Source organism: Anabrus simplex, chromosome 2 (assembly GCF_040414725.1).
Source record: "Anabrus simplex isolate iqAnaSimp1 chromosome 2, ASM4041472v1, whole genome shotgun sequence".
NCBI lineage: Eukaryota > Metazoa > Arthropoda > Insecta > Orthoptera > Tettigoniidae > Anabrus > Anabrus simplex.
Window position 1 is genome coordinate 1,064,391,891 of NC_090266.1, and position 27,943 is coordinate 1,064,419,833.

General features: G+C 37.0%; 1 protein-coding gene across 4 annotated transcripts in view; it reads left to right on the forward strand.

Annotated features, from left to right (window-relative positions):
- Window positions 1–27,943, forward strand: part of LOC136863292 (uncharacterized) — a 731,410-nt gene that overhangs the window by 443,659 nt on the left and 259,808 nt on the right. For all 4 annotated transcript variants that reach the window (XR_011017857.1, XR_011017858.1, XM_067139677.2 and 1 more), the window contains exon 13: window positions 3,075–3,293. Coding sequence is in view for 2 of the 4 variants with exons in the window: in XM_067139677.2 (XP_066995778.2) it covers window positions 3,075–3,293 (219 nt within the window). In the remaining 2 variants the exon portion in view is untranslated. The remainder of the gene's footprint in view (window positions 1–3,074; window positions 3,294–27,943) is intronic.

Sequence of the window (27,943 nt, forward strand, 5' to 3'; positions counted from 1 at the left end):
CTCTTTTTGTGTATTATGTAAATAAACTCTTTGCTAGCACCAAACAAAAAGGCATTGTGTTCACTCACCAAATGATTACTGATTATACCTTATATAGATTACCTAATGCACCAAACAGTTCAAAAATTCATTCACTATAAACTTGCTCACTGTTAGTGAAATAGTTATACAAATCATTTTTATATATCATTCTTTTCTAAAGATGCACGTAAACTGACTTTATCGTGGAGCTACACTTCATCAATCAATCACCCTTCCTATTGTCTGTCTGTTTATTCTCGTTTGCAGTCTGATTTGTTTGCGAGTTTCCTGATTTTGACGGTTTTGTTTCTGAAGTCTTCCACTGTAATTTGTAGTTCATCCATATCTTCCTTGATTTCTGTAATCCACTTAATATTGCACTTACTATTCCATAATTTTTCTATTATTCTCCTGATGATCCTGTTCTGGTGTCCTCATTAGAAGTCAAACAATAAAATGCGTTTCTTCCTGATTGTGCTCGTTACTGGTCCTATTTCCTTTTAGACTGTTTCATTAGAAGCTACTCTCCAGTGTCCATAATTTGGTATGATTTATTGATGCGCGTTCTAATGATTCTTCTATCTTGAGTATTTTGTCTATTTGTGCAGTGTTGTTTGTTTTGAGGATGGTTTCACTTGCATATGTTATTTTTGGTTGAGTGACTGTTTTGTAGTGTTTTAATTTTGTTGCTATTTACAGGCCCTTTTTGTTGTAGGTATTCTTCGTGACACATTGTGCCCTGGTCAATTTATTTATTCTGTTTTGCCATGTTGGCTTTCCGTTGAGGTTATATGTTATGATTTCTCCCAGATATTTAAATTTATCCACAATTTTGATTTCTTGGTTTCCTATGACAATTTTGTTTATGAGTGGTGGGTCAGTTAACATGTTTACTGTCTTTTCAAAAGATATTCCAAGACCAATTTTCTGTGCTATTTCCTGTAGTGTTATAACTTGTCTGGTTTCCTGAATATTGTTGGACAAGAGAGCAAGGTCATCGGCAAATCCTAGGCAATTTAAATGTACGCTGTCATTGGGTCTTCCAATTCGGATGTTCTTTGGTTTAACGTTGTACCATTCCCACATTATATATTCCAGGGTGCAGCTGAACAGCAGTGGTAATAAGTAATCTTCTTGTCTTAAACCTGTTTTTATGACGAATGGCTCAGAGAATTTCCCTCTGAATGTGACTTTTGATTTGGTGTTGGTTGAGTTCTATTAATTTGATTAATTTTGGATAGAGCCTGAAATCTCTTAAGATTTTTAACATTGAAGGCCTGTGGATACGGTCGTGTGTGTGTGTGTGTGTTTGTGTGTGTTTGTGTGTGTTTTTTATGCTATGGTTAAGTTTAAAGTGATGATTTGTTCTGCACAGATTCTCCCTCCTTGGTATTCACCTAATTCTTCCTCTACCGGGTGAATTGGCCGAGCGGTTAGGGGCGCGCAGCTGTGAGCTTGCATCCGGGAGATAGTGGGTTCGAGCCCCACTGTCGGCAGCCGTGAAGATGGTTTTCCTTGGTTTCCCATTTTCACTCCATGCAAATGCTGGGGCTGTACCTTAAGTAAGGCCACGGCCGCTTCCTTCCCACTCCTAGGCCTCTCCCATACTATTTTCGCCATAAGACGTATCTGTGTCGGTGCGACATAAAACAAATTGTAAAAGAAAATCTTCCTCAAGTTGCTCTTTGATCTTCCTGTATAGGATTCTGGAGAAAATCTTGTATTACCTCTGTAATTATCTGAATTGCTTTTATTTTCCTTTTTTTGTGAAGTGGGTGTATTATGGCTATGGTCCAATGTTCAGGGAACTTTTCTGTTATCCAGATTTTGATTAGGGACATGTGTAAGGATATTCGAACTGTATCACTGGCATATTTCCACATTTCTGCAAAAACGTGGTTTTCTCCACATGTCTTGTAATTCCTCAACTCTCTCTGAGTGCTGTTTCCAGCTCGTGGATTGTTTGGGGGGGTTACGAGTTCAGTCGGGGTCTTGATTGGCGTGTTTATATTAATTATTGCTAAAAGTTCCTGGGGTTCTTCACAATACAAAAGTTTAATAAATGCTTTTGCCATGATTTTGGCATTTCCCTCATCATTATGTGTTGTTTTTCCATTCTCACTTTTCAGTATTAATGTGGGAGGGGCAAATTTTTGTAGTTGTCTTCCAAACATTTTGTAATTTTCTTCTATTGAGTCGATTAGTTCTGTGATGGTCTCTTGGTTTCCCTGATAATTCGTGTGAACTTTTTGCTGATAATTTTGAGGTTGGTTGCACTTTCTTCTATTTTGTGTGTTTGAAATTTTACCCATGCCTGACGTCTTTCTTCATGAATTTTGTCACATTCTGAGGTCCAACAGGCATGTTTTTACATGGGTTCAATGGGGCTAAATTTTAAGCTTGTTGCCTGAGAACTGGAACCAGTTCTTCCAAGTTATCTGTCAGTTTTGTGTTTTGTGTGACTTCTCTATATTTATAATTTCTAATTAATTGGTGTGGATCAAAGTTCTCTAAGTTCTCTCTATTACTATAGTTAATTTAAATATATTTTACCAGTTTTTTTTCTTTCTTTTTACTACTGAAAATGGAAACCTACAACCTGTTTTCCAGTCAGTGACCGGGTCAGGGAGGGAATGAATGAAGCCCCAACCTCGCAGCGAGGATGGGAATTGTGCCGGCTGCCGAGGTCTGTCGCACTCCTCTGGAGCAATGATTAATGACTGACAGATGAAATGAAATAATAGTGGAGAGTGTTGCTGGAATGAAAGATGACAGGGAAAACCATAGTACCCGGAGGAAAACCTGTCCCGCCTCGGTTTTGTCCAGCACATATCTCACATGGAGTGACCGGGATTTGAACCACGGAACCCAGCGGTGAGAGGCCGACGTGCTGCCGCCTGAGCCATGGGGGCTCCTTATTTTTTACACTACTAGGCATATAAAATATTCCGTCCAACTTCATGAGGTTATTGTTTTGTTTTCTATTATATCCTCCCCCTACCATAACAAATACTATATTATTAGCTTATGCTGTCATTGTGGCTATGTTTCAGGATCTGGGTCCAGGGGTATTCGTGGTAGTAGAGTTGGTCGTCAGCCTCTAGTAACAGCTAGTAGTGTTCTCGATACTCTTCAGCTTGATATGGCGCAGTTAATGGTAGGAAGATCAGCAGTAAATCATGGCACATCGCCTGTTCTTGGAACTATTGGTATGGTTAGTCGATTCCAGCCTACTACACGTAACAGAAACCCTCAAGGAATATCCCAAAGAGGTATGACTGTGTTAGTGTGTGTTTTTCCACTACAAAAATAAGCAAGTAAAAATGCATCACAAGTAGGGGATGAAGTGTTGCACATAAGTTTTTATAAAACAAGTAAAGCATAAATTTTCCCCTGTCTTTGTTCACTCACAGAGTATAAGTTTAAATACAAGCTCTGCATTTTAAAATACAAATCTAGCTTGATGGGTATTCCTGTAATATTAGAGTACGGATGTACTTTTAAACATCTTATGGTACTGAAAAATTGTGAGTTTCGTTTACCATTTTACCATATACAACAATCATGACCATATATGCTGTAGCGACTGTGAGAGTTCAGTGATATGATCACTAAATTCTTATAAAGGAGTCCATAGTTGAAATCTTCTGGGGAGATCATTGAATGGAATGTCACAGGATAAAGCAGAATAGCTACAAACCAGAATGTTCAAATGTACAAAGTCATAAGAAAGCACAGGCTTAAATGTAGACCTCTGTGGATAAGTATGTAACAAACAAATATATAAAAAGTGAAATTTCAGTAAAAATCATCACACCTCTCTGTTGTGGTGCCATCCTGTGTCATACATTTGAACTTCAGGTTGGTTTACAGCCAGCAGAACTTCGTTCTCCACAGAAAAAAGGATGAAGCATCAGTCAGGACAGTGCTTGTGTTGGTTCATTATCTGATGTAATGCAGTAAATCATTTAAATGAAGTCCATAGGCAAAACAAATGTACATGAATAGAAAGACGTGAAGTGTGTAATGCATAGTGGATGAGAATATACAACATGGAAAGGCATTGTGAAAGCTTTAAGAAAGAGAAAAACAAAGGTAAGTTCAATAATGATGTAACATCATCAAACTGTCTTTTTTAGAAGCTTTATTTTTATCACTGTAACACCCTAATTTAAATCATATATTTAACCCCTTGATGCTGATCTAGCTTGTAAAGTTTTAAAGTTGTTGAGATGGAAATGGTATGTCTTTGAAGCTGAAGATTAGCCCAAATCAGTGGGTTTTTTTCCCTTTCTGTAGAGTTTGAAGTAGTCTGATCTCTTTCTGCTTGAGAGCTTATAGACTTACATTTCTGTTGCACTCTAGCAGATGTATGTATCACTACACAGCATTTCCTTATGGAGATTGATAGTATAAATCACTTTCCACTGAAATGCATGTTGACGTGATCTGGTTAGAATTCCTGTAATTCTTTCATTTGCTTGAAACTCTTGTGGCTTGTAATTACTTGGCTCCCTCTCACTTTGAGATACAATATTGCATGGCAATCAGCTGCTTGAAACTGTTATGGCTCATAATTACTCGGCACCCTCTCACTTTGAGATAGAATATTGCATGGCAAGGAAGCATGACACGGTGTAGTTTTGAATGAATGTGATGGTTTGAATAAATCATACAATGACAGCACTACACCCGATTGAACTGAGCAAAGTGAGAATTGATGCATAACATATGGAAATAGAGTGGATAGTGTGCAAGACAAAGTAATGGATGATGAAACATACAAAAGTACGTGCCTTCCTTCTCATGAACTAATTGTCTCTTTAATCTGGGATTTGTGCTGTCATGATCCTAAGGATTGGACAGGCTAGGGACTGGGGAGCTTAATCTTAGAAATAACAAGATCAACTTTCCAAACACACACAAGTCCCTTCACCTTTATTATCTTAAATAAGCACACACTGTACAATTACAAATACACAATTAAGAATCTTGAAATCTTTTTTACAAATTCATTTATAACTCTTGATTAGAGATCATTTGTCCAAAAGTCCTTGACTATCCAGTTTTCTTAGACTCTTCAATACAATAATGTTAGACTCTGCGAAACTTTGGATTTACGTAGCTTGTGTCCGAAGGCTTCTCCTTCCATCAGTAACTGCCTTCCTTCTTGACATCTGCTCTGCGCCCGAAACGCCGTAGTCACCTAGTGCGATGCGATGTTTAGTTAAGGCAGTTGTGCAACTCCAGGACTTGAACTAGACACCCTCAAACTCTGTCGTCAATCAGGTTCGCCTATCTCCTGACAGTTCTGGTTATAAGGTTAAGATTCCCATAGGAAAGGCACATTAACTCTTTCCGGTCTCAGCGGACGAAATTACGCTCGGGCCGCGCTGCGGGCATAGCCCGTAGTAAGGTTTGACAATTCACTAAAAATCAAGAACGAGCTATGCACGCATTCTGCTGGTTACATGGTTTTTCTTCATGTATTAGTTACGAGAGTATTTAAGCACTTGGCAGTATTATATGTCTACCTCAGAGAATTAACAATATTTTCAAGCAGCATGCATCAGTAGATATTGTCTCTCAGTGAGCTCGAAGACATGGCTTCTTGCGGCAAACATGTCCGTGACGAAAGTGATATTTTCAATATTTTATGTGATGATAGTGGCACGGAGGGTGATGTTAGCGAAAATACTCAGAGTGAAGATGATAATGAAGGTATGTAATTATAAGTTTATGTGCAAATGATCATATTATTGACATATGGTTTTGAAACAACTTCTTACATTTCATTATGATTGGAATTCGTTTTACGGCCTACTGCATGTTTCCGCGTATTTCATATTTGCGTGAATACGTAAGATTGTCTACATATTAGTAAAGTTGTTTTTTTTCTGTATATATGAGGGATTACAATGTTGGAAGTGACTTTGAATACAACGCTGTGAATAATGACAGCAGTGCCAGTGATGGAGGTAAGCATAACCTAAATATGTCGGGTGACAGCAATATTTTTGCCATTCATTTTGTTTATGTTATGAAATGTGACAACCTTCACTATTATAACTCCTTTTTATGCTTCAGAAAATGCACTTCCCTATGAAATACCACCAGAACTGGAACAATCTAAGAAAAGAAGGCATCGTAAAGCACCAATGACAGACACCGATTTGGGATGGGATGATGTAAGAGTTGACTCACCTCCAAGAAGAAACAAGATTTATGCAGAGATTCTGAGAGTTGCTGTTGAACTGGATAATTTTTCCAGCGAGTACGACTGCATCCAGTATAATTTCACTAAGGATATGATCAAGAATATAAAGCAAGAAACCAACAGGTATGCCGCAAACATAATCACAAAACTCAGGCGGGCAAATAAATTGAAAGAACATAGTATGTTGCAGTGATGGGTTCCAGTTACATTATCTGAACCATACAAATTTTATGCCATAATCCTGCATATATGCTTAGTTGTAAAAAGTAATCTGAAAGATTATTGGTCATCATTCCCTATTTTGCAGACAACATTTTCTGGCAAGCTACTGTCACATGACAGATTCAAAATGATCATGTCTCTGCTGCATTTGAACAACGATACATACCTTGTGATCAACCAGGTCATCATCCTCTCCACAAAGTTAGGCCATATTTCGATTCTCTGGTGAAACAGTTTAGTGGTGGAATTGTCCCATCCGAAAATCTGACCGTCGATGAGGGAATTTGTGCCTTTCGCGGTAGAATACACTTTTGTATGTGCATGAAGAATAAATCAGAGAAGTATGGAATAAAGTTGTTTGTGTGTGAATGTAATTCAGGTTATGCTTTGAATATTGAAGTGTACTCTGGTTGTGGAAATGACTATTTGATTGTTTCTCTGTTCAAAAGGTTGTTGTCTGATTATTTTTGCAAAGGCCATAGTGTGTATATGGACAGATTTTACACTAGTCCAACTGTTGTGGAATATTTGTGGGATTGAAATATCTTAGGTATAGGGACTGTAATGCTCAACAGGAAAGAGATGCCTAAACGTTTAGCTGCTGCTAAGTTGAAGAGGGGAGAGTTGGCTTTCCGTCATAGATGCAACATAATGGTCTGCAAATGGAAAGACACATGAGATGTCACTGTTCTATCTTCAAAATATGGATGTACAGCTTCTGAAGTGACAGTGAGGGCAAAGGGCTGTAAAGGAAAGGTTATGGTGAAGCCAGATGCTATATTGGACTTTAATGCAAATAAACCTGGAGTGGACCGTAATGACCAGCTTGTAGCCTACTATCCATTCAAGAGGAAAACAAAGTGGTGGAAGAAGCTGTTTTTTTATCTCTTCATTCGAGGCGTAGTGAATAGCTACATACTATCCAAGAAAATTGGAAGAAACCGACCATACACTTCCCTTGAGGAATTCATGTGTGTCGTTGGTGAGACACTGCCTTTGCTAGCAAGGGAAGAATTTGTTGCCGTGGACGTTGGAACAATAGACCAACTCGCCACAAGGCATTTTGGGAGAAAAATTCCACCAACTGAGGACAAGGCTAGACCATGTAGAAACTGCAAAGTGTGTGGGGACAGAAGGAAGAAAGCAAATGGTAAATGGGCCAGGAAGGAGACAACGTATTATTGCCCACTGTGTGATGTAGGACTTTGCATGCCAGATTGTTTCAAAATTTACCACACAAAGGCAAATTATGTTTAGAAGACTGTATTTTCTCTTGCTCAGAAGTCTTTTGTGGTAAATGGAACAATAATTTTACATATGAGTAACATTTGACAAAATTTATCAATTAAAATAAAATTTCATAAGAGCTCCCATTTTCATTATTGTAATTATTACTATAGTAGAGTCTCGCTCATCCGACCTTCGCTTATCCAACATTCCGTGTTATCCGACACTGGTAGACTTAATTTGAACTTTTGGTGGAGACTAAATTCAGTGAGACCCGGTGTGGAAGGTGCGGCCGTGGGACAAGCACTGGCCTGACCGCTGGTGGTAGGACCGTTTTTTTCCTCAAGGACAGGTGCAGTGAGGTTTCAGTCATTGTTCATTGTAGTATTGGTTGGATGCAGATGTTATAGTTTTCATATCCTCTGTGAGTATGGCGAGAAAATGGAAGAAAGTGATTGTTTCTATGGAAGACAATTTTAATGCTTTAAAGAGACTGAACATAGGGTAAACTCTTTAAAAAGTGGCTTCAGATTATGGTGCTGGACTTGTTACAGTGGGAGACTGGAAAAAAAGAGGAAAGAAATTGAAAAGTGGTGCTCTACCAGAGCAGAGAAAGCAATGAAAAAATGTGAGTGCGAAAAAGTAGGTGAACACTATTTCTTTGTTTCACTCAACACTGGAAAAGTGCCTGCCAATATCTGGCTCCATTCTGCATGAAAAGGCTGTGTATTTCCAGAAGGAGTTTAATGAATGGGATGCCAATTTTACTGCTAGTGCTGGGTGGCATGATCGGTGGAAAAAACGGTACGGCATTAGGCAGCTTAATATCTGTGGAGAAAACTGTCAGCTAAATCTGATGAGGTTGTGAAATTTAAAAAGGAATTTCAGGAAATAATTCTTGCTGTAGGATTAACCAGTGATCAGATTTTTAATTGTCATGAGACTGGGCTAAATTTCAAGGTGCTGCCATCAAAAACTCTCGCAGCCGAAGCCGAGACGTCTGCACCTGGCTACAAGCGCAGTAAGGAAATAGTTACTGTTCTTTCCTGTAGTAATGTTACTGGGAATGTAAACGCATAATTGCTTATGATCGGTAAAGCAAAGAAGCATAAGGCCTATAAAAACATTTCTGTTAATGTTCTTCCAGTTGATTACACGAATCAGAAGGCTGCCTGGATGACTGCTGATATCTTTAAAGAGTGGATTTTTACACAGTTTTTCCGAGATGTAGAAAAATATCTAGCTTCGAACAATCTCCCCAGAAAAGCTCTTCTTCTACTAGACAACACTCCATCACACCCAAATGAAGAGCAACTTAGAAGTGGAGACATCAAAGTCATGTTCCTCCCTCCTAACTTGACGTCTTTATGCCAGCCAATGGACCAAGGTGTGCTGGGAACATTGAAGAGGAAATATTGCCGGTAACTCCTTTCATCCCTGATACATGAAATGGAAAATGGCAACATGATACAAAAGTTGAAACGAATCGACTGGATAGCGCAGTATTGGGAAGAAGATGAAACGACATTAGCAAAGTCTTAGAACAAATTGTTGAGTGAGGTTGAACATCGAAAGGAGGTGGTACAAGAAGACATGGAAAATATTGTGCCGTTACTGAATTGCATTCTTGGCTATGAGGATGCTACGACTGAAGATATGAGTAAGTGGTGTGCATAAGATCAGCTGTTTGAACTAACTGACTCTGATATTATTGATTTTGTGAAAGCTAATGAAAACGAGGATGATGAAGAAGAAGAACGAGGCATTGCAGAGCAAAATGAGAAAACGATGATTCAGAGTGAATGATTAAGTGCATTGGAAATGGCCTTAACCTACGCCGAACAACAGACGGAAGCAAGCGCAACGGAGGTGTAGATTTTTCGTCGATGGTGGGATCTCGCAGCAAGTAAACGTGGATCAGCAGGCAAGCAGACATTGTTGACAAGTTTCTTTTCGTAAGACATTTGGAATGTTTTCGTTCAATACTGCATGTACTGTACAATTGAATTGATAATTTTATAAATAGAGTACCGTAAAACATGTCATTGTTTTAGTACTAGATTATAGCCTTCCTGTTTGTTTCATTTCATTCTCAAAGTTATTCTGTATTATCCGACATTTTCGGTGATCCGACGTACTCCAGGTCCCGTTTAGGTCGGATAATAGAGACTCTACTGTATTATTATTGAAAAATTATTTTTATATCGTACCCATTATTGTTGTTGTTGTTTTGTAATTGCAGTGCACATTTTATATTATCAAAATAGGGTAAATGTAACACTATTTCAGAAAACTGTACTTGCTTAGTTATTCGGCAGACATTTTTTTCCATTCGCAAAACATGGTATAATATATAAACAATTTTAAAATCTCACATGATAGTTGACATAATACAAACAGCGTTTTTCAAAACTAGATGCTCAAACAAGCACAAAGAAAAAAGAATCATGCAAATATCTCCTGTAGGTACAGAGGTATAATGTTTTAAAAATCCTTAAAAATGCCCAGTCCAGAACGTTTCTTAGGGATATTAAGGCCCAAACTGGAATGGGTTAACGTAACTCGGCCTTCCTATCAAACAGATCGATGTTCATTCCAGTCTTTAGGCTCACAGCTACAAACTCCAAGTTTGGAGTTTGTGCTATTTACCAACTGAAGGGCCCAACTTAGCACACTGGGGCAAAACACTGGCAACCAGGAGCGAGTTAGCTGGAAAATTTATAATGTCCAATAACGGACCAACTACAATAGAACCTCAGTTATACATTCCCAGAAACTACGTTTTCCCGTATTATTCGTTCATATTATGTGGTCTTGCGAGCATCCTAATTAAATCACGTTGTAAAGATCCCGCATTATCCATTCCTCCAAGGAACGATTTCCCGGATCAACCGTCCAGAAATTTCAGTCCCATCAACGCTAAATCCTCGATCATGTGTTTTTCAAGAAACTGTATCTCACGAAAGGACAGCTACGGTATACTTACAGATCATGGTATTAACGTCTCTTCAGTGCGGTAATTTGAGGAAGTACTGTACTGGAAAAGCGATCGGTGATGAACTTGCATAAGGGACCACCTTAGCATCGCATTCGGATGGTATTGTTTAGAGAATCCTCAGAAATCGTAAAGCAGAGAGTGTCCACAACAATTGGAAGAAGACAGAGCACATTTAGACAGCTTTACTTGAAGACGGAACGAGTTTCTTCAAATATTCGTCCTTGCAATACGTTTAAATTATGTCCAGGGTTAGATGTTTATTTTTTTACTTTTTTTTTAATGTATCGCTTTTCGGCACTTCCCTCAGGGCACTCTATGGTCACTGGGCTTTCAGGCAGGAATAGAAACTGCTACTTCTTAAGCAACACAAATTTAGTATTTCAGTATTATCATATACGATTGTTATAGAGACCTGAACAGATGTTGCACCTTAAGTACATAAAGTCATGGGAGGTTTTGGGATTGCCTATTGCTGTTTTGGTCCTAATATAAGACTCGGAATTTCACGTTTTTGTGTTAAAATGTTATAAAAACCGCAGTCATTTTGATTGCGCACGTTACATTTAAAAACTTTGTATAATTTCACACTCATACCGACTTGTACAGTGAGCGCGCTTTCCAGTTGAGCTCAAGGTTGCAAATAACTGTAATTTCGGAAGCGTTAATGATATTTTTTCTCTTTCCAATTTGATTGTGATTAGTGACGGGCAGAATTGAATATAATGCATTCAAGAATGTGAGAATCGATACTTACATTCAAAACCATATTCTCGAGTTCAACATAACCTTTAAAAGTCGATGTAGGCCTAATTTACGTGGTACAAGATTTCCACAAACTGACTATGAACACTATACCGGTGACCAAATTACAATGGAAGATTTTTAAAAAATGATTTCATTTGCTTTATTTCATTAGATTAGAGAATTAAAAACAACTTGTTATCAATTATTGTTTGGCTTGGCGTTACGGGTATTAGATTTTTCGAAGAGTTTGGCTGATCAAAGTTGCTGAACTGAAAGAAGTTTTCAGAGGAAACTGACTAAGTTTCCCCAGTAAAACAGGATGTAAAGTTTCGAGATTTTGAAATCGTGTACCGGTAATTAATGTTTAAAGCCAGCCTTGCGGTTTAACTTGCTTGCCTCTCACCCGGAGGGCCCGAGTTCGATTCCCGGCCAGGTCAGACATTTTTACCTGGATATGAGGGCTGGTTCCAGGTTCACCCATTTTACGATTACCTTTAATTGAGAAGCTATCTGATGGTGAGATGGCAACCCCGGTCTAGAGAGCCAGGAATAATGGCCGAGATAATTCGACACATTGACCGTGCGTCAGCTCATAATCTGCAGGCCTTCGGACCGAGCAGCAGTCGCTTGGTAGGCAGAAGGCCCGTTGGGGCTGTAGTTTGGTTCGGTTTAGGGTGTTTGTAAGATCACAAGTATACATACTTCATTTTTGTGATGTTTAGCCAAATTGTTGATAGTTCATTCGTTCCCGGATTTTCAGTTTTCCCGTGTTAGTTTTTTTCCATAGTCCCTGCGAAAACGGAGAATCGAGGTTCCACTGTATAATGGTATTATAAATTTACTCATTCGGGACAAATATTTCAGGTTCCCTATGTGAATCAACATCTATATCACATACAACTTGCTACGTGGCTTACTCCCACACACACAACCCACAAATTCTGCACTGCCATAGCTCAAGGTCACACACACACACACACACACACATACACACACACACACACACACACTGCGCTTGCATGGAAACTGGCTAGATTCTCCGTCCTCTGTCTAAGAACTTCCCCCTATATTTCCAGTTCGAGGCTTCTCGAAGCTTTTCCCCTCTACTCCTCCAGAAATCTGTTGTTTTTAAGTCTGTTTGGCTCACGTGTTCCTCCCGCTAACTGATGGGAGTGTCATAGAATCTACTTGAACAAGTGGCTTCTTACTGTGCCAAAAAGACTATGCAATACTTCCTTCTACCAGCTTCTAGAAACACTTTCATAACTTTCTACTGCGTTTTCTATTTTACACTGACGCCGTGTTGTCGGGTACTTCACAGTATTACACATCCACTAATTTTGCGTTGCACCAGCTTGCTTCATGTAAAATTTATGTGAAATCTTATGCCTTGAAAACTTTGAATTTTTCACTTAATAAAATTATCACTCAACAATTCGAAGCACTGTAACTTCTTGCCACTCTTACATGATCATATAAACTCAAAATTGATACTTCCTATCTCTAGTCTCGGAGGTCGCAGATTCGAGACTCGCTCGAGTCCGTTCGCTCGGCACTAAGACATGAAAGGGGTGCGTCGCGACACGCGGTCATGACACCTCCCTCGCCAGGGAAAAAATCATTGAGTCCATTTGATGCAAACATTTCTGTCCATTCTTCTTCTAGATGTAGAAATAGTTTTTACATTAATATGTTATTACATACATTTTATGGCAACACTTATATACCATGTGGAGTACTTTTTGATTTACAGTCTCATTTTCTCATGGGATCTCGTACTACGGGTTGTGTGCACTGTACCACCAGTGACTATCTCTGAGGAATTGTCTGATATTTCCATTTCATGAATACTTGGCTCGATTCTCAACTGGTTGAGGTTTCTCAAAATATACTACAAAATCATCTTCTGATGATTTTGCCTTAAAATAACTTTAGTTAACTATCTTCTGTTCAAAACAGATTTTTATGCAACATCCAGTAGTATGATCCCAGTATTTTTTATGATTTATCCCAGCTAAACATGGGCAATATTTGAAACAGGTAAACATGATTAAAATTGCCACTATAGCTACTATTGTCCAAATAATTACCTTATATACATTGAGACTTTAATAAACATCATCAGCTTTCAACACTTTCTCCTTATCCCTAATTAAGGTCTCCAATTCATCTACCTTTTTATCAGCATATTTAAAATCATATAGATGAGTTAAGAGACTATGTAGTGTATCTTCTTTTACATTTAAATCTTGTAATCTAATTTTAGAATTAAAATATTCTCAGCAATCATATTCAGGAGACACATTTGGAATTATGTCTTTCCTATAAGTAGTATTAAGGGACACTGGGACTGAAATTTCTAATTCCTGTAAATATGAAGTTAGCATCTTAATATTTTTTGTGCTCAAAGTATGTGATAGTATAAATATCTGTACCAAATTTGATCAATATAGCTTTACTAGTTTCATAGATATTATTTTCTAATATGTATATGCAAATTATTGAAATGTTCTAAATGTCAAGCATAACAAACTGAGCCAGATTCCACAATTCTTTTAATAATTATCTACAGCCTTATTATTATACAAATGAAACTGTGCATCGTTTTTGATATTGTATTATTCACTATCAAGATATAAATTTTTTCCCACGTCGACCTTTATTTTTTGTAAAATTCTTGAAATTTTAAGGTTTAAAATTTTTTTACAGGCAAACCTGAGCTGCAATCCTAAAAGTAATGCACACATTTGTGGACAAAGTACTAAGAAACAAGTATGAGAATTTACAAGATAATAGCATCAGATTTGTAATGTGTAGTAGATTTTACACATCTGAAAATGTGAAACTGAGAAAATTGCATAATTTTATAATGACTAGACTTCTGGTAGAACAAAAATTGGTACCAAAATTTCTAAAACCCATGCAGAGGAAGGGTATAACCAATACGAATAGAATTCGGAACAACGAGATTTGGATAAGAAATTAAATTAAAGAAACGTACAAAAAGAAAGCCCTCTTAAATTTACAATTATATAAGGTTCATTTATTTTTGGTCCAAATGTTGTCTCCGATGAATGCTACGTGTGGACTATAAATTGAATATTAATGACTTTAACCACGATTCCGGTTTTGTAAAAATTCTTACGACTCAGGCGACCATAACAGCTGAAGAAACCCCTACTCAGCAGTGATAAATTCTAGTCAATGCAATTTGAGAAACCCCAATTCACGCTGTGATTAATCCAATCCACAATTGGAAGTCTAGTCATTATAAAATAAGTTAATTCATTGTTCATAAATTCTGGCAAAGTTAATGCACATATTGTACATACTGTACATATTGTAAACTATGTAAATAGCATAACACCTTTTAGCAACATAATTATACATTGTTTAGCTCCTTGAACCTTTGTCAGTGTAAGCTCTGATTTACATACTCAGAGACATTTTAGTTACAAGTTTACAATTGTTCATTTGGTCCCTGCTTAAATAAGTATACAATTGCTGTTCAGAATCTACGAGTACAAAGTCTTTTTCCATCCGTACATTTACAAATTGATCATTTTGATCTCTGACTGTAGTAGGGAAAGGTAGAATTTCATACAACTTAAAGTGTTTATCACTGAGCAGCATTAGCACAACATACACTAGCATATTTTTGTCAATAAATGCATCTACAATCTTATAATTGAAATGTGCTTCAGTTGTACCCAGCTCAAATGGTAGGGTCATTCCAAATGGAAACTGTTCTTGTGACTTTCTATATGCTTTTATTATCTCAACAGGGCTCAAAATTTGCAAATGTATTACTCCTACTTGAGCATACATAATACCAGTAGCAACCACTTGATACTGTTCATACAGTTGTGATATAAGATTCTCTATCTCAATCAAGTGCCTATTGACAGCTATCTCAATATCTAACAGTGTGAATGACTGTGTTAACTACCCTGTGTCGTTCTGGAGAAAATTTTGAATGTATTCTAAATTCTGATTCTAGTTCATTGGCTGTTACATCATAAAAAGTACTATTCATTGACTGTAATGCAGGTTATCCACTATCATCTGTTCCTTAGGTATCGTTAACATGGATATCTGTTCTTTTTCTAATTCAGATATCTTCCCTTGATAAAAATCAATGTCACCCTGATCTAAAATACTGAATATTGATTTTGATACACTGCCAATGAAGTTAAATATCCCACGTTTCTTACGTTTCTGTATATCTGAGTAAACTGCTTAATTACATCTTTTAATTTTTGTTTTTTCTGTAAATGATTACTTTCTTACTATATGTCATGTTGACATGTGTGGTTTAATTCTTGTGGTAATTGATAACACAGTGTTTGTGTTTTCTGCATGTTTCGTCTAACAACTCAAAATGCATCATCTAATTTACTTACATTTACATAGGTAACTAATTTCCAATCTGTCGTGGATATAGCCACATTTCCTTGATCCTTAAAGTGTATCCCTGGGGTTTTCTCATATGATAACACTTGAAAATATAATGGTTCTCCCATGGTAATTCCATACGTCATTAGCTGAATGACTGTTATGACCCAAACTACTTTCCGAAGTCTCCATCTCGCACCTCCAAGGAAATGACCTGCAATTGAAAGAAATTTCTGCTATACTCCGTGAGTTCACGTTCCCATCGCTTATCAGTACAACAACTACGACTTCTGCAATAGTGTATTAATTTATCATTCAGTAGACTCTATGATGATAGTCATATCACCCTAAAATACGAATACTACAATAGTGATGCAAGTTCTCCATATATGAGATGATTGGACTTGGTAATCAATCCGTGCATTCAATTAATACACCTGAGAGTTTGTCATGTTCACTTACAGATGACCTTTCTCTTACAATATGCCTCAAGTCATCTATTTTGTCACTGCTTCTACTCTAGGAAGTGAGGTCCCCACCAGAGGATGGTAGTGAAGCACACACTCATTTGGACTTACGGTAGATAGGGTTTGCTGTTGATTGTGGTTACTGCAACCAACGGTATGTATCTCCCTTCAGCTAATCAGTTGAGCTACCCATGCTCTTCTGGAAATGAAAAAGAGTGAGAAGAAGATATCTTGTACCTGCCTAGGTAGACAGCATAAGAACAAGATGGAAAAGAAAGAATTCTTTTCTTGCCTGCTACGAGAGACAGAACTAGCCGTGACACTATTCTGCGTGTGTATTTGTCTTTCGCTCTACATCTCCAAGTATCTTTGTATTGTTTGTGCCTGCCCGATGCCACACGGGCAGTTAAAATCACTCCTCGTCTAAAATGGGTGTGTTCCATAGTTTGGACTGAACTCGCTAGGGTGAACGTTTTTCACTCTCACTTTCTCTAGCCTACTTCTCTGCCAACCAAACAGCTGTAGGCTTTCACTATTGCTTGTTCATAACATGTGTTCTTTCATTTACAGGCATGGCCTCTTTGGATAATTTGAAGATCTGCAAGTGATGTACTTTAGTGACACGTTTCACATTTGAGTTCTAGCTTTCAACTATAGAAATAACTCTAACTTCTAGTGGATTTCCTATACCTATATATATATATATATATATATATATATATATATATAAAACAGGAAAAATGGGGATCGAACTGTGATCTCCCAGCATTGCGAGGTTACATCTGCAGAGATGGCAACTATTACGATTCAATTGTAATAATTACGAATTACCCATCATATTTATGCCCTTACGAATCACACACCACAAATTACGATTTTTTGCTGATTTTTAAATCTAAGTGTATGAAGTGTTCAAAAGGATACACAAGGAATGGCTTTACTGCTTGAATTCTCAGAATATTATTTTCGGATTTCTCAGTAATCATTTATACCCCTTTCCTATCCCTCGTTTAAGAATATTTTGAGTTTTCATGTGCCGAATGCAGTGTGTGCTTCCAGTACCGAAAATATATAGCAAATACAGTAGAGACAATACGCGGCACTCTGCGAGATATCGAGGGACAGCGATTAGAGCTCTGTCTAGCGGAGTGACCTGAGAGTTACTGATTCTGTCATAAGAGCACGTGTATTTGTTTGTGAAGTTTTTGGGGTTATTTATGCGTTTCCATTAAGTTGACGTAAGTAAATAGTATCGTGTGTCATTCCTTTATATTTCCTGTCAGTATGTGTGGAAAGATATGTGCTGCGTTTGGCTGCAGTAACTATGAAGTTCAGAAGGATTCGCGGTCTTTCTTCAGTTTCCCTCGTATCAAGAAAATGTAAGTAAATGCTGTGTTTGCATATATATTCTTCCAGTTACAAAGATATTTTTATAGAAGGCCTACTTCCTAAACTTCTGACCTGCACGACCCATATTTTAACTGGCTTAAAATATAATAACCTTATTTTATTGTATTAGTGCAGTAGTTAACCTTCAATACCGATGTGGTGTTGTAGGTGTGATCTGTGGGTTTTGATTTAATTCAGGAAAATGCATATGCATATGTGTGTGGCTGGTTGTGTTCCAAGTTATCCCATTGGGAATGCCGTAATGCGATCTCATGCAATGAAGAAAATGTGGGTGATTTAAGAAACGTGATGATGCAAATTTGCTTAACGCTAATGTAATGGCAAGTACTGCTTATAGGGAAATTTTGAATGTTTTTGTGGCTAAATTTATAGATTTTCTTTTTGTTAGTAGTCTTCAAGTTAAAAGGAAAATAGTCCAGCTCTTAAATGTAAATTCATTGAATCGTGTGTAAGGAATGTGCCAATATTTTTATTGACAAGTGTTCTAATGTGATGTACAATGCTTTTAAATGAGAAAAAAAGACGCATCTCGCCATGAGAGTTCAGGCAGGTATGCTAAAGCTAAAAACGTAATGCATTAATGAAAGATCAAGCCCTTTCACAGCAGTCCATTTCACATCTTGATTATATGTCTAATTTCAGTCTTTAAATAATAACCTGTTAAATAATTCTTCATTCATGCATCCAGAATGGCTTTACCAACTTTGAAGATATTATTTTAGCAACACTTTCTTTCTAGACGTAATTTATTTATCCATTTCCGTATATACATTTCCATTGATATCTGAATTTAGCGCGAATTTTCAGGTCCCGCCACTAGGAGCGCCACTTGCGAATTGTCTCCCATTTTAACAAGGCTAAATCCGAAAGTGTCGTGTATTGCCTCTACTGTATTTGCTGATAGGCATCTGTGAAATGGTGTATCTTGCGGAGTTGTCTTTGTTCGTCACATGATCAGACTTCCATGCAAGTATGCAAGTTTTTGTCTTTGTTTTGGCAGCAAAGTGGTGACAAACTCTGTTTAATTGTGAATACTGTGTGCATGACTGTTGAAGTATTTATTGTGATTTTGGTTGCCAGATTTACATATATTGCTCTTCTAGGATATATGCTAATCGTGTGTTAGGAAATGCGAAAGGTCTGAAATAATGAAGCGATTTTTTGTGCATGAAGATACGTGCGATTTTGTTACCTTGACTAGTGACACTAGTACTAAACCAAAAATAGTTCAATAGGCCCTTTTTACTGTATTCCTCAAAATCTCCTTCACACGTGTTTTGTAGTGTATGTAGCTACGATTTTTCAGATGCGCATGATAAGGAAGAACAAGACTGAATTCCGTGCTAATATGAACTCCGAACTGTTAAGTGCTCTGTTAGTGCAGAGGATGCACATGATATCAAAAGAAAAAGCATGTCACCTGTGTACGTTTACCAAACAGGAACTACAAGCTGCTAAGGGAGCAACCAACTACAGCTCTCAACAACAGAAATGATCCTCCAACCTCCACTCAGACATGTACTGCAGATCACCTGTTACTTTAGCATGTAAGAATCATACACTCTTCATATGCCAGTCTTTGAATATGTTACATCTGGTTGAATTGTATGTTAATTGATTTTCAATGATATGTAAGTTTGCAAAATCTCGGGGGGGGGGAATCAACACACACCCCCCCCGTGACCTAACGGCTGCATTACGAATTGCCCTTCTTGAAAGTTGGCATCTCTGCATCTGGACTGTCGCCTCGCATCACACAGCCACTCTGACGACGAGTACATATAGCTACACGCAATGTGCACTGCGTACTAAATATCCTGCTTTTGCTAGGTTAAAATCTCTATTCTCCCTTAAATTTGGTTACGTGGTTTGACTGGGTATTTTAACTAACCCTATCAGCAACCATCGATAGTTCCAAATAATCGTAAGAGTGGATGGGGGTGTGGAATCCACTGCGATCGAAATAGGAGTCAACCTGTTCCCAACTTCTGGGCCCAATTTATATGTATAGCTTCAATCTATTTTTATTTACTTTAATTGCGTTCCGCCTTTAATTAATTCTCAAAAGACAGTTCACCCCTTCAACTTTCTCTACAAATTAAAGACCTCTATACGGTTGGGAAAATTTGGAACTTCTTCCTCGCCTTAACGTCTCATCTCTAAGCAGTACCTCATCGCTTACTGGAAAGGTCACTTCATGCTCTGTTTTGTCATACCGCTGCTTCTCTTTCTCTTTATTTTGATTGAGGTTTTGCGTGTGACCTCATGATTCTCTTGTAACCTACAGGTTAAGTCTTCTACCACATTTTGGTACTCGTAGGTTAAACGGGTCTTTTCTGCAATATACCCGGTACGTTCGCCTTCCGTCCGAATACTAATTCATACGGAGTAAATCCTGTGTTAGTGTGATGTGATGTATTATACACAAAAGTGGCTGTGGGTAAATATTAGTCCCAATCATTCTGATCTTTACATATACAATGTCTCAAGTATTCAGCGAGTGTTCTATGCTTCCATTAGGTTGTGGCCTAAAAGCTGTCGTATGAACTTATTCTATCCTCAAAATTTTACAGTCTTTTAAAAGTTTGACTTATAAAATTACTACACATATCAGTCAGAATAACACTTGGAATTCCAAAAATATTAATCACATTCATCACTAGAGTCCTTGCTATGGTATCTGCTTCTTGATTAACAATTGGACTAGCTATTACATATGAGGCGTATAGTTTCAAACACGACCAAGTCCATCTTTTTCACATTCTGATGTTTTGACTTCCATGGATTCCTCTTTACAAGATAAATACAACGGGAACGAAAGTGGGTTTCAAATCCGGCCAGATCACATTTAAAATTGCAGCAAAGAATGAGGTTTCATATCAAAGTCGGCCAAGTCCCTGTTTACCCGCATGGGCCAATAATCCTGCGCTATCCAGTCACGTGTTTTCTTCCGGTAATATGGCGGCCTGATGTTTGTTCGAGTCACATGTGGTGGTTTTGTTTGCGTGTATTTTAATAAATATTTTATAAATAATAAATACATACATAATTAATTGGTCGTTTTTAATAGTATTCATATTTGCTGTGCAATAAAATGGAGGAAATTAATAAACGCCATACCAGAAAGCGGCAACGTAATCTTTCCACCTTGAAGCGCATGAGGGAAAAACAGCTGAGATGAGTACAATCAACAGCGTGTTGTTAGTGGTGATTTAATCAAGGCTTGGTGATATGTTTCGAAGGCGCGATGGTATTGAATAGGTATAATATGAAGAATATACATTGAAGTAGCTACATGAATCCATATATTTGCAAAATGTACACTATTTAAATGTTAATTAGCCTCTACATTGGTTACAATGTTGGGTAATTTTACACAAACATAATGTTTAAAATAATAATCCTTAAAGATGTTTCACTAAATCTTACATCATTTTTAATCATATTTGTTCTAAATAAAGTCAAGATGAACACAGTTGGAAAATAGGCCTAATCTAGATTTCTTTTTTCTTTAGGTATTAGGCCAAATTTCCTAATCTAAGTTTCAAAGATGGCCAAGTCCTCTTACATAAGTTTCAATATCGGCCAAGTCCCACAGTTAGTTTCAAACATGGTCAAGTCCAAATTTTAAATATATTTTTCACTTCATGTAATATATGTAGACTGTAATAATTGTATGGTAATGAATCAGAAGCCTCTGCTAAGCAAGATAAAGATTAAAGTGTCTTAATATATATGAATTAATAACCTAAACGAGTTTTTTGCTTCTCCTGAAAAAAACTCCTCAACGGACTTGGCCATGTTTGAAACTATACGCCTCATATGTAGACTGCTGATCTTGACAGGTAAGTATATATCTGTGCTTTCTTTCGGTCATGAGGAGAGGACCCATCACGTCCAAAGCCACCTTATTACAAGTAATGAAAATCATTTTCTCTGTATTGAAAGAATCTTAATTTATAATAATATAAGAAATTTATTTTAACTCAACCTATTCAATACAGTACAAGATGTTAACATATTAGTTAAACATCGTTAAAAATCGTTGAGACATGTTTCGCCCCATCTTTGGGGCATCATCAGTCATATCAAATACCTCAAAATTCTACCAGACGTCTGGTTGGAAATCATAAAAATATGTTGCATGAGTGAATACATTAAAAAACATTTGCAAGATCTTATCATTACTAAAATATCAAATTAATTAAAAAATGTTACACTAGTGAACATGATGCTGAATTTTCACTCAATACAAGGCCGTCATATGTGCAGTATTGACAATAATGGTAGTTAAAGTCTTATTTGATGCTAAGTTCGAAGACAGTTTAAAATTTATATACAAAAGTTGAGAATGAATGCAGAATACATATAATTACAATTTACTGTACGCGTAATTTTACATTGTGAAATAATGTGGTAAAGCATTCCGAATTTGTATTAATTTCCATGAAAAGAAAGAATTTTTTTTTTTTTTACCTCAGTATTACGGTCCAGGTGCAGTCTAATCAGAGATGGCTTCAAGATGTGAAATTTTGTATGTGATTTAGGACCAGCTCATGTAAAAATGTTGCATTACGTCGTAATTCAACTTGGATGTTTATGCTGACTAATTATATTTTAGACGCAAAACAAAATAGTTAATTGAAGTATCCGTGGGCTAATCACCTCCATTGGACACTCTCTATGAAGACGGAGTGCCTAGTGCATGTGGACAACAATTTTATATTTGATTCAAAACGAACCATGTTGAAAAAAAGTTAAATGATGGCTTGAATGAGGGTGGTTGAAATGTCTTTAAATCTTCCCAATTGACTACTGTTTTTAAGTTTGTCCATGTGTTTATGTTGTTGAAATATGGGATTTCATTTTTATTGGTTGAATGGGTGACAGTCGAAACATTGTGCGATGTAATTAATGTTGAACTGTCTTACGTACCAGCATGTAAAAATCTGAAAGGAAGGATAAGTCCTTAATTAGGTAAGTGAAATGATGGGAAAAGAGAAAGAATGAATGCGTTGGAGAATTGAGACTGTGAAGTTAAAACTTACCTTAAGTGCTGTTGGGCTGTTACCTTATTGCTATGAGGTTTTTAAAACACTGGCTTTTACTAACGTCTTGCTCCTCGTATTGTAAGTGTAACATCTTGGTGGAGGGGAGTGGGCCTGAGAAGGCGGGGCTGTGGGCCTGTGATTGGCGCATGGGAAGGAGTTGTGTGTATTGGAGGGAGAACAGGTGCGTAATAAGTTGGACAGCTTAGTGAGGGTGCTTGAAGAGGTTGTTTTGAGGATGTCAACTAATCTTTTGTCTTTTAGATTTAACTTGATGAACAAAATTATTAATTGTTCATAAAGAGGGCTTTGGTTGTCTATTGGATCATTTAAGTTTTTATTACAGTTGTACTTTTGGTCCAAGAAAATGTACAAATTTTCGAACTCGGTCATGAGTCTGCCTTTATCTAGTCTTTTTAAAATTTGGAGATCTTGTTCGATTGTGGTGAAACTGTGTCTTGTGTCCTTCATATGGATGCTCATTGCTGAGCGTTTGTGTTTCTGGACATTAAAATGTTCAGCATATCTAGTTGTGAAGCTTCCTCCAGTTTGACCGATGTACGAACTATTGCACTCAGCGCATTTCAGTCTGTAAATGCCAGAACGCAAAAATTTATTGTTGTCCGAGTTTATCTTGTTGTGGTTGAAGAATAACTTTTGATTTGAATTTTGGGTCTTAAAGGCTTTCTTAATATCATGTTTCCTTAAAGGGGTAGCGATTTGATGTATGATGAGATTAGTATAGGTAAAGGTTGCGTGCTTTGATTTGTTTTCTTCCATTGGGGAGAGGTTCGTGGTTAATTTCAATTTCACTTTATTGATTATTTTATGTATGATTGAGGGATTGTATCCGTTCAAACTAGCTATTTCTTTTATGGTATTTCTTTTTTCAAGTTGGTGGTTGACATGTGAATTTTTAGCGCTCTGTACACTAAGCTGTAAAAAGAGGCTTGTTTGTGTGACTGTGGGTGAAGAGAATTTTGTTTTATGGTTGTAGGAGTGAACGAAGGTTTTTCTGTAAATTTGGAAATCGAATTTGTTTAAGGTCCTGGTAATTGTAATGTCAAGAAAATTGATTAAATTATTGTCCTCGTCCTCTTTGGCGAACTTGATGCAGTTGTCTAGGCTATTTAAGTAGGTTAGTATGTCTTCACTATTGTTGCAACATTTATCTATTATTGCTAATAGCGTAGCCAAAGACACAATCCATTAATGCTATTTGTTATTTTACTATTTTTGAGATTATCCATGTAAATTTTGGCGAGTATTCCCGAGATGGGATCCCCCGTGGCTAGACCTTCTTGTTTGTATATCTTGTTGTTGAAAGTGAAATAATTATTATGAAGAACAAAATTTAGCAATTTTAAGCTTTCTTCTATTTCTATAAAACTTAAGGTGCTGTGTTTGAAAAGATTATTTCATATGATTTCTATAGTTTCCTTAGCAGGAATGTTCGAATACATGTTGGTAATGTCGATAGAATACATTATGTGGTTAGGTTGTAAATTAAATTTATTTAAGGTTTTGCATAGTTCTGTTGAGATTTTTATAGGGTGTTTGTTGTGGAATGTAAAATGTTTCTTGAGAAATTTCTGGAGGAATTGTGAAGTTTTGTACGTCGGATTATTTCGGCTATTTATGATGGGTCGAATGGGAACGTCCTTTTTATGTATTTTTGGCAATGATCTGGTGGTGGGTAATTTGGGATTCATGTTGATGAGTTTTTGAAATTCGTGTTCGTTAAATAAGAAAGGTGAGTTTTTAGGAGTGTTTTTAGACTACGTTGAGTTTTTAAGGTAGGATCTTTAGAGATTATTGAGTAAGAATTGTCGGAAAGAAGTCCTCCATTTTGTTAATGTAGTCATGTTTATTTATTAGGACTACCGTATTGCCTTTGTCGGCTTTTGTTACTGTTACGGGGATATCCGTGGACCAGCAGAGGTGAAAGAAGGTGCCGGGGTGATTGGGTCTAACTACTATGTCAAGAAAGAATTTAAACTGAAATGGAAGGTTATATTTTCAAAAAGCAACAAGTTAACAAAATTCTCACTTAGTGAGATACAAATGATATATCAGGTACCATGACAAAGTTTAGACAAAGCAAGAAAACCCAAACTTTAATGACTGTTTGATAATCAGGGCTTTCAGCCCCTCGCTTTACATTTCCTGAGCTCTCAGCTCAACTTTACAAAAGAGTACAATTTTACACAAGATCAGAAATCCCCTAATACATGGAGCGCTGGCTCCCAACTCACAATATCAAGCCTTCAAAAGGCATTCAGTAATCTTACTTTCAAAAAGAGCTAGCAGGCTCTCAGTTTTCAACCCAATTCAAGGCAACACCAAATAATATCTTACACCTTTTTGGCCTACCATGGCCCAGCTTACAAACTAAAACAGGGATATCTCATACCCAACCTATAGGGCCTTCGTGTAAAAGAAATAACAGTTAAATAAATGGCCCGAACACAAAATGAAAGGAGGCGAATACTTGCACTCCTAGATATGAATTCTGAAACCTAATGGGCTCTAGGCCGATGAAACAGGGGCTATTCCCAAACTCTGGAGGTGACTCGTATAAGAAATAATTTAAGACATTACGGAAAGGAAGAAAACCAGTTACAAAACGTAGTCACCTCAAACCAATATGAAGGGGAGCTCGAGAGGGTACCTCACTCTCTATCCCTGATTTACAGTCAAAGATTTATGAAGTTGTTACATAAGCCAGCAGAAGTTGCATTTTCAGAAAGTTAGGTTACATAGTTAAGGTTTTGGACCTCTGCCTCGGGTTAAACTGCAGAGATAGCAAGAAATAAAGATGTTAAGTGGCCATACCTTGTCGGAGTACTACTGCCTGATGAAAGAGGCACCTCCCGCCTCCTGCTTGACACACACGCTAAGTTAGATGACGATCAATTAGCCAAGAGACGTGAAAATCAGAAGTTTATAAACCCTCGGGGAAAGTTAGAGACCTTTCATGAATAATCAAGCCACAGCCTCTCACTTTATTGATTACCTTAAAGTTACACACATAATCGAAGAAGAAGTCTGTGATAGGCAAAAAATTAATTACAGAAATTCGTGATTGGCTAAATTCAAAACTGGCGGAAAGAAAGGATAAATATTGCCAACCCTAAAATGAATGAACGAAATTTAGTAAAGAAAAACCTTATGAATACAAAACTTCTTCAAAAAAGTTCTTTCACTTCGCACCAGAGTGCGTGATCATAGTTTTTTAGCAGAGACATCTGTTGAAGAAAGTCCAAACTTCTTGATGACTGGTAAACATAACACGTAGAATTTCATACAGTACATCAAACTTCAAAATAAGAAAATTACAGCCAATTACTGTAGTGACATCTTCTGAGTAATGGTTGAAGTAGGTGTAGTTTCAAGTTCACTATTTCTCCAGAAGAGGAGTTCTTTTAGGTGCAAGATTTAAATGTGCGGCGTAGAGGTGTACCTCCCGGTACAGTTTCTATAACATTATTGGTGTCCACCTCTTTTCTTAATTCATGGGTTTGCTTTAGTGAGGTGAAATTATTGACATTAGAAACTTCTTTTACAATAGTGGGTAATTTCTATTTTATCTCGTGTCTCACGTCGTTCTGTTTGTCAAAGGGAATTTGTTTGTTTGTTTGTTTGTTTGTTTGATTCGGCTTCTGCTATTGTGGTAATTATGTCCTCAGCTTTATGTGGACTAGGCCAATTATATTTCAGGCCTTGGTCAAACAAATGTATTTCATTGTCCAAAAATGTGGTATTAGATAAGTTGATCGTGGTTGGAGTCTTGTTCCATGCGGAGATGGGAGTTTCTCTGTTTCTGTTTTGGTTTAATGATTCAGCTTTCTCTTCCATTAGGCATGTTAGGTTGTAGTTTAAGGTTTTTTGCTTTTTGTCCAATATGTTCTGTAACTTGTGTGCGATGTATCTTTGGTATGAATTCCATTCAAGAGGTGACAATGATTGAGCAGTGGTCAAATGTTCCCGGTAAAGTTGCAGGTTTAATAGGGATTTCTTTCTATATACTAGTTTTATTTCATTTCTGAGCCAGATGGTGTTGACTTTGTTTTGGATGTCTTTAGATTTGTGTTTTGGAATGTTTTTCCTTTGGGTTGATTTTAAAACCTTTGGTACCAGACCTAGTCTTAAACATTCCTTTAAGATTAGAATATATTTTGAAATTTTACTGATTTTGACTTTGAGGTTTTGATATCTGTTTTTGGTTTTATTAGCCTGGTTGGCCTTATCATGTAATGGCTACGCTATGTCGATGACATATTAGCAATAATAGATAAAAACTGCAACAATATTGAAGAGATACTAACCTACTTAAATAGCCTAGACAACTGCATCAAGTTCGCCAGGGAGGACGAGGACAATAATTTAATCAATTTTCTCGACATTACAATTACCAGGACCTTAAACAGTTTCGATTTCCAAATTTACAGAAAACCTTCGTTCACTCCTACAACCATAAAACAAAATTCTCTTCACCCACAGTCGCATAAACAAGCCTCATTGTACAGCTTAGTGTACAGAGTGCTAAAAATTCCCATGTCAACCGCCAACTTGAAAAAAGAAAGAAATACCAGAAAAGAAATGGCTAGTTTCAATGCATACAATCCCTCAATCATACATAAAATAATCAATAAAGTGAAATTGAAATTGACCACGAACCTCTCCCCAATGGAAAAAAACAAATCAAAGCACGCAACCTTTACCTATACCAATCCCATCATACATCAAATCGCTACCCCTTTAAGGAAACATGATATTAAGATAGCCTTTAAGACCCAAAATTCAAATCAAAAGTTATTCTTCAACCACAACAATATAAACTCGGATAACAATAAATTTTCGCGTTCTGGCATTTACAGACTGAAACGCGCTGAGTGCAATAGTTTGTACATCGGTCAAACCGGAAGAAGCTTCACAACTAGATATGCTGAACATTTTAATGCTCAGAAACACAATAAACACTCAGCAATGAGCATCCATATGAAGGACACAAGACACAGTTTCACCACAATCGAACAAGATCTCCAAATTTTAAAAAGACTAGATAAAGGCAGACTCATGACCGAGTTCGAAAATTTGTACATTTTCTTGGACCAAAAGTACAACTGTAATAAAAACTTAAATGATCCAATAGACAACTGAAGCCCTTTTTATGAACAATTAATAATTTTGT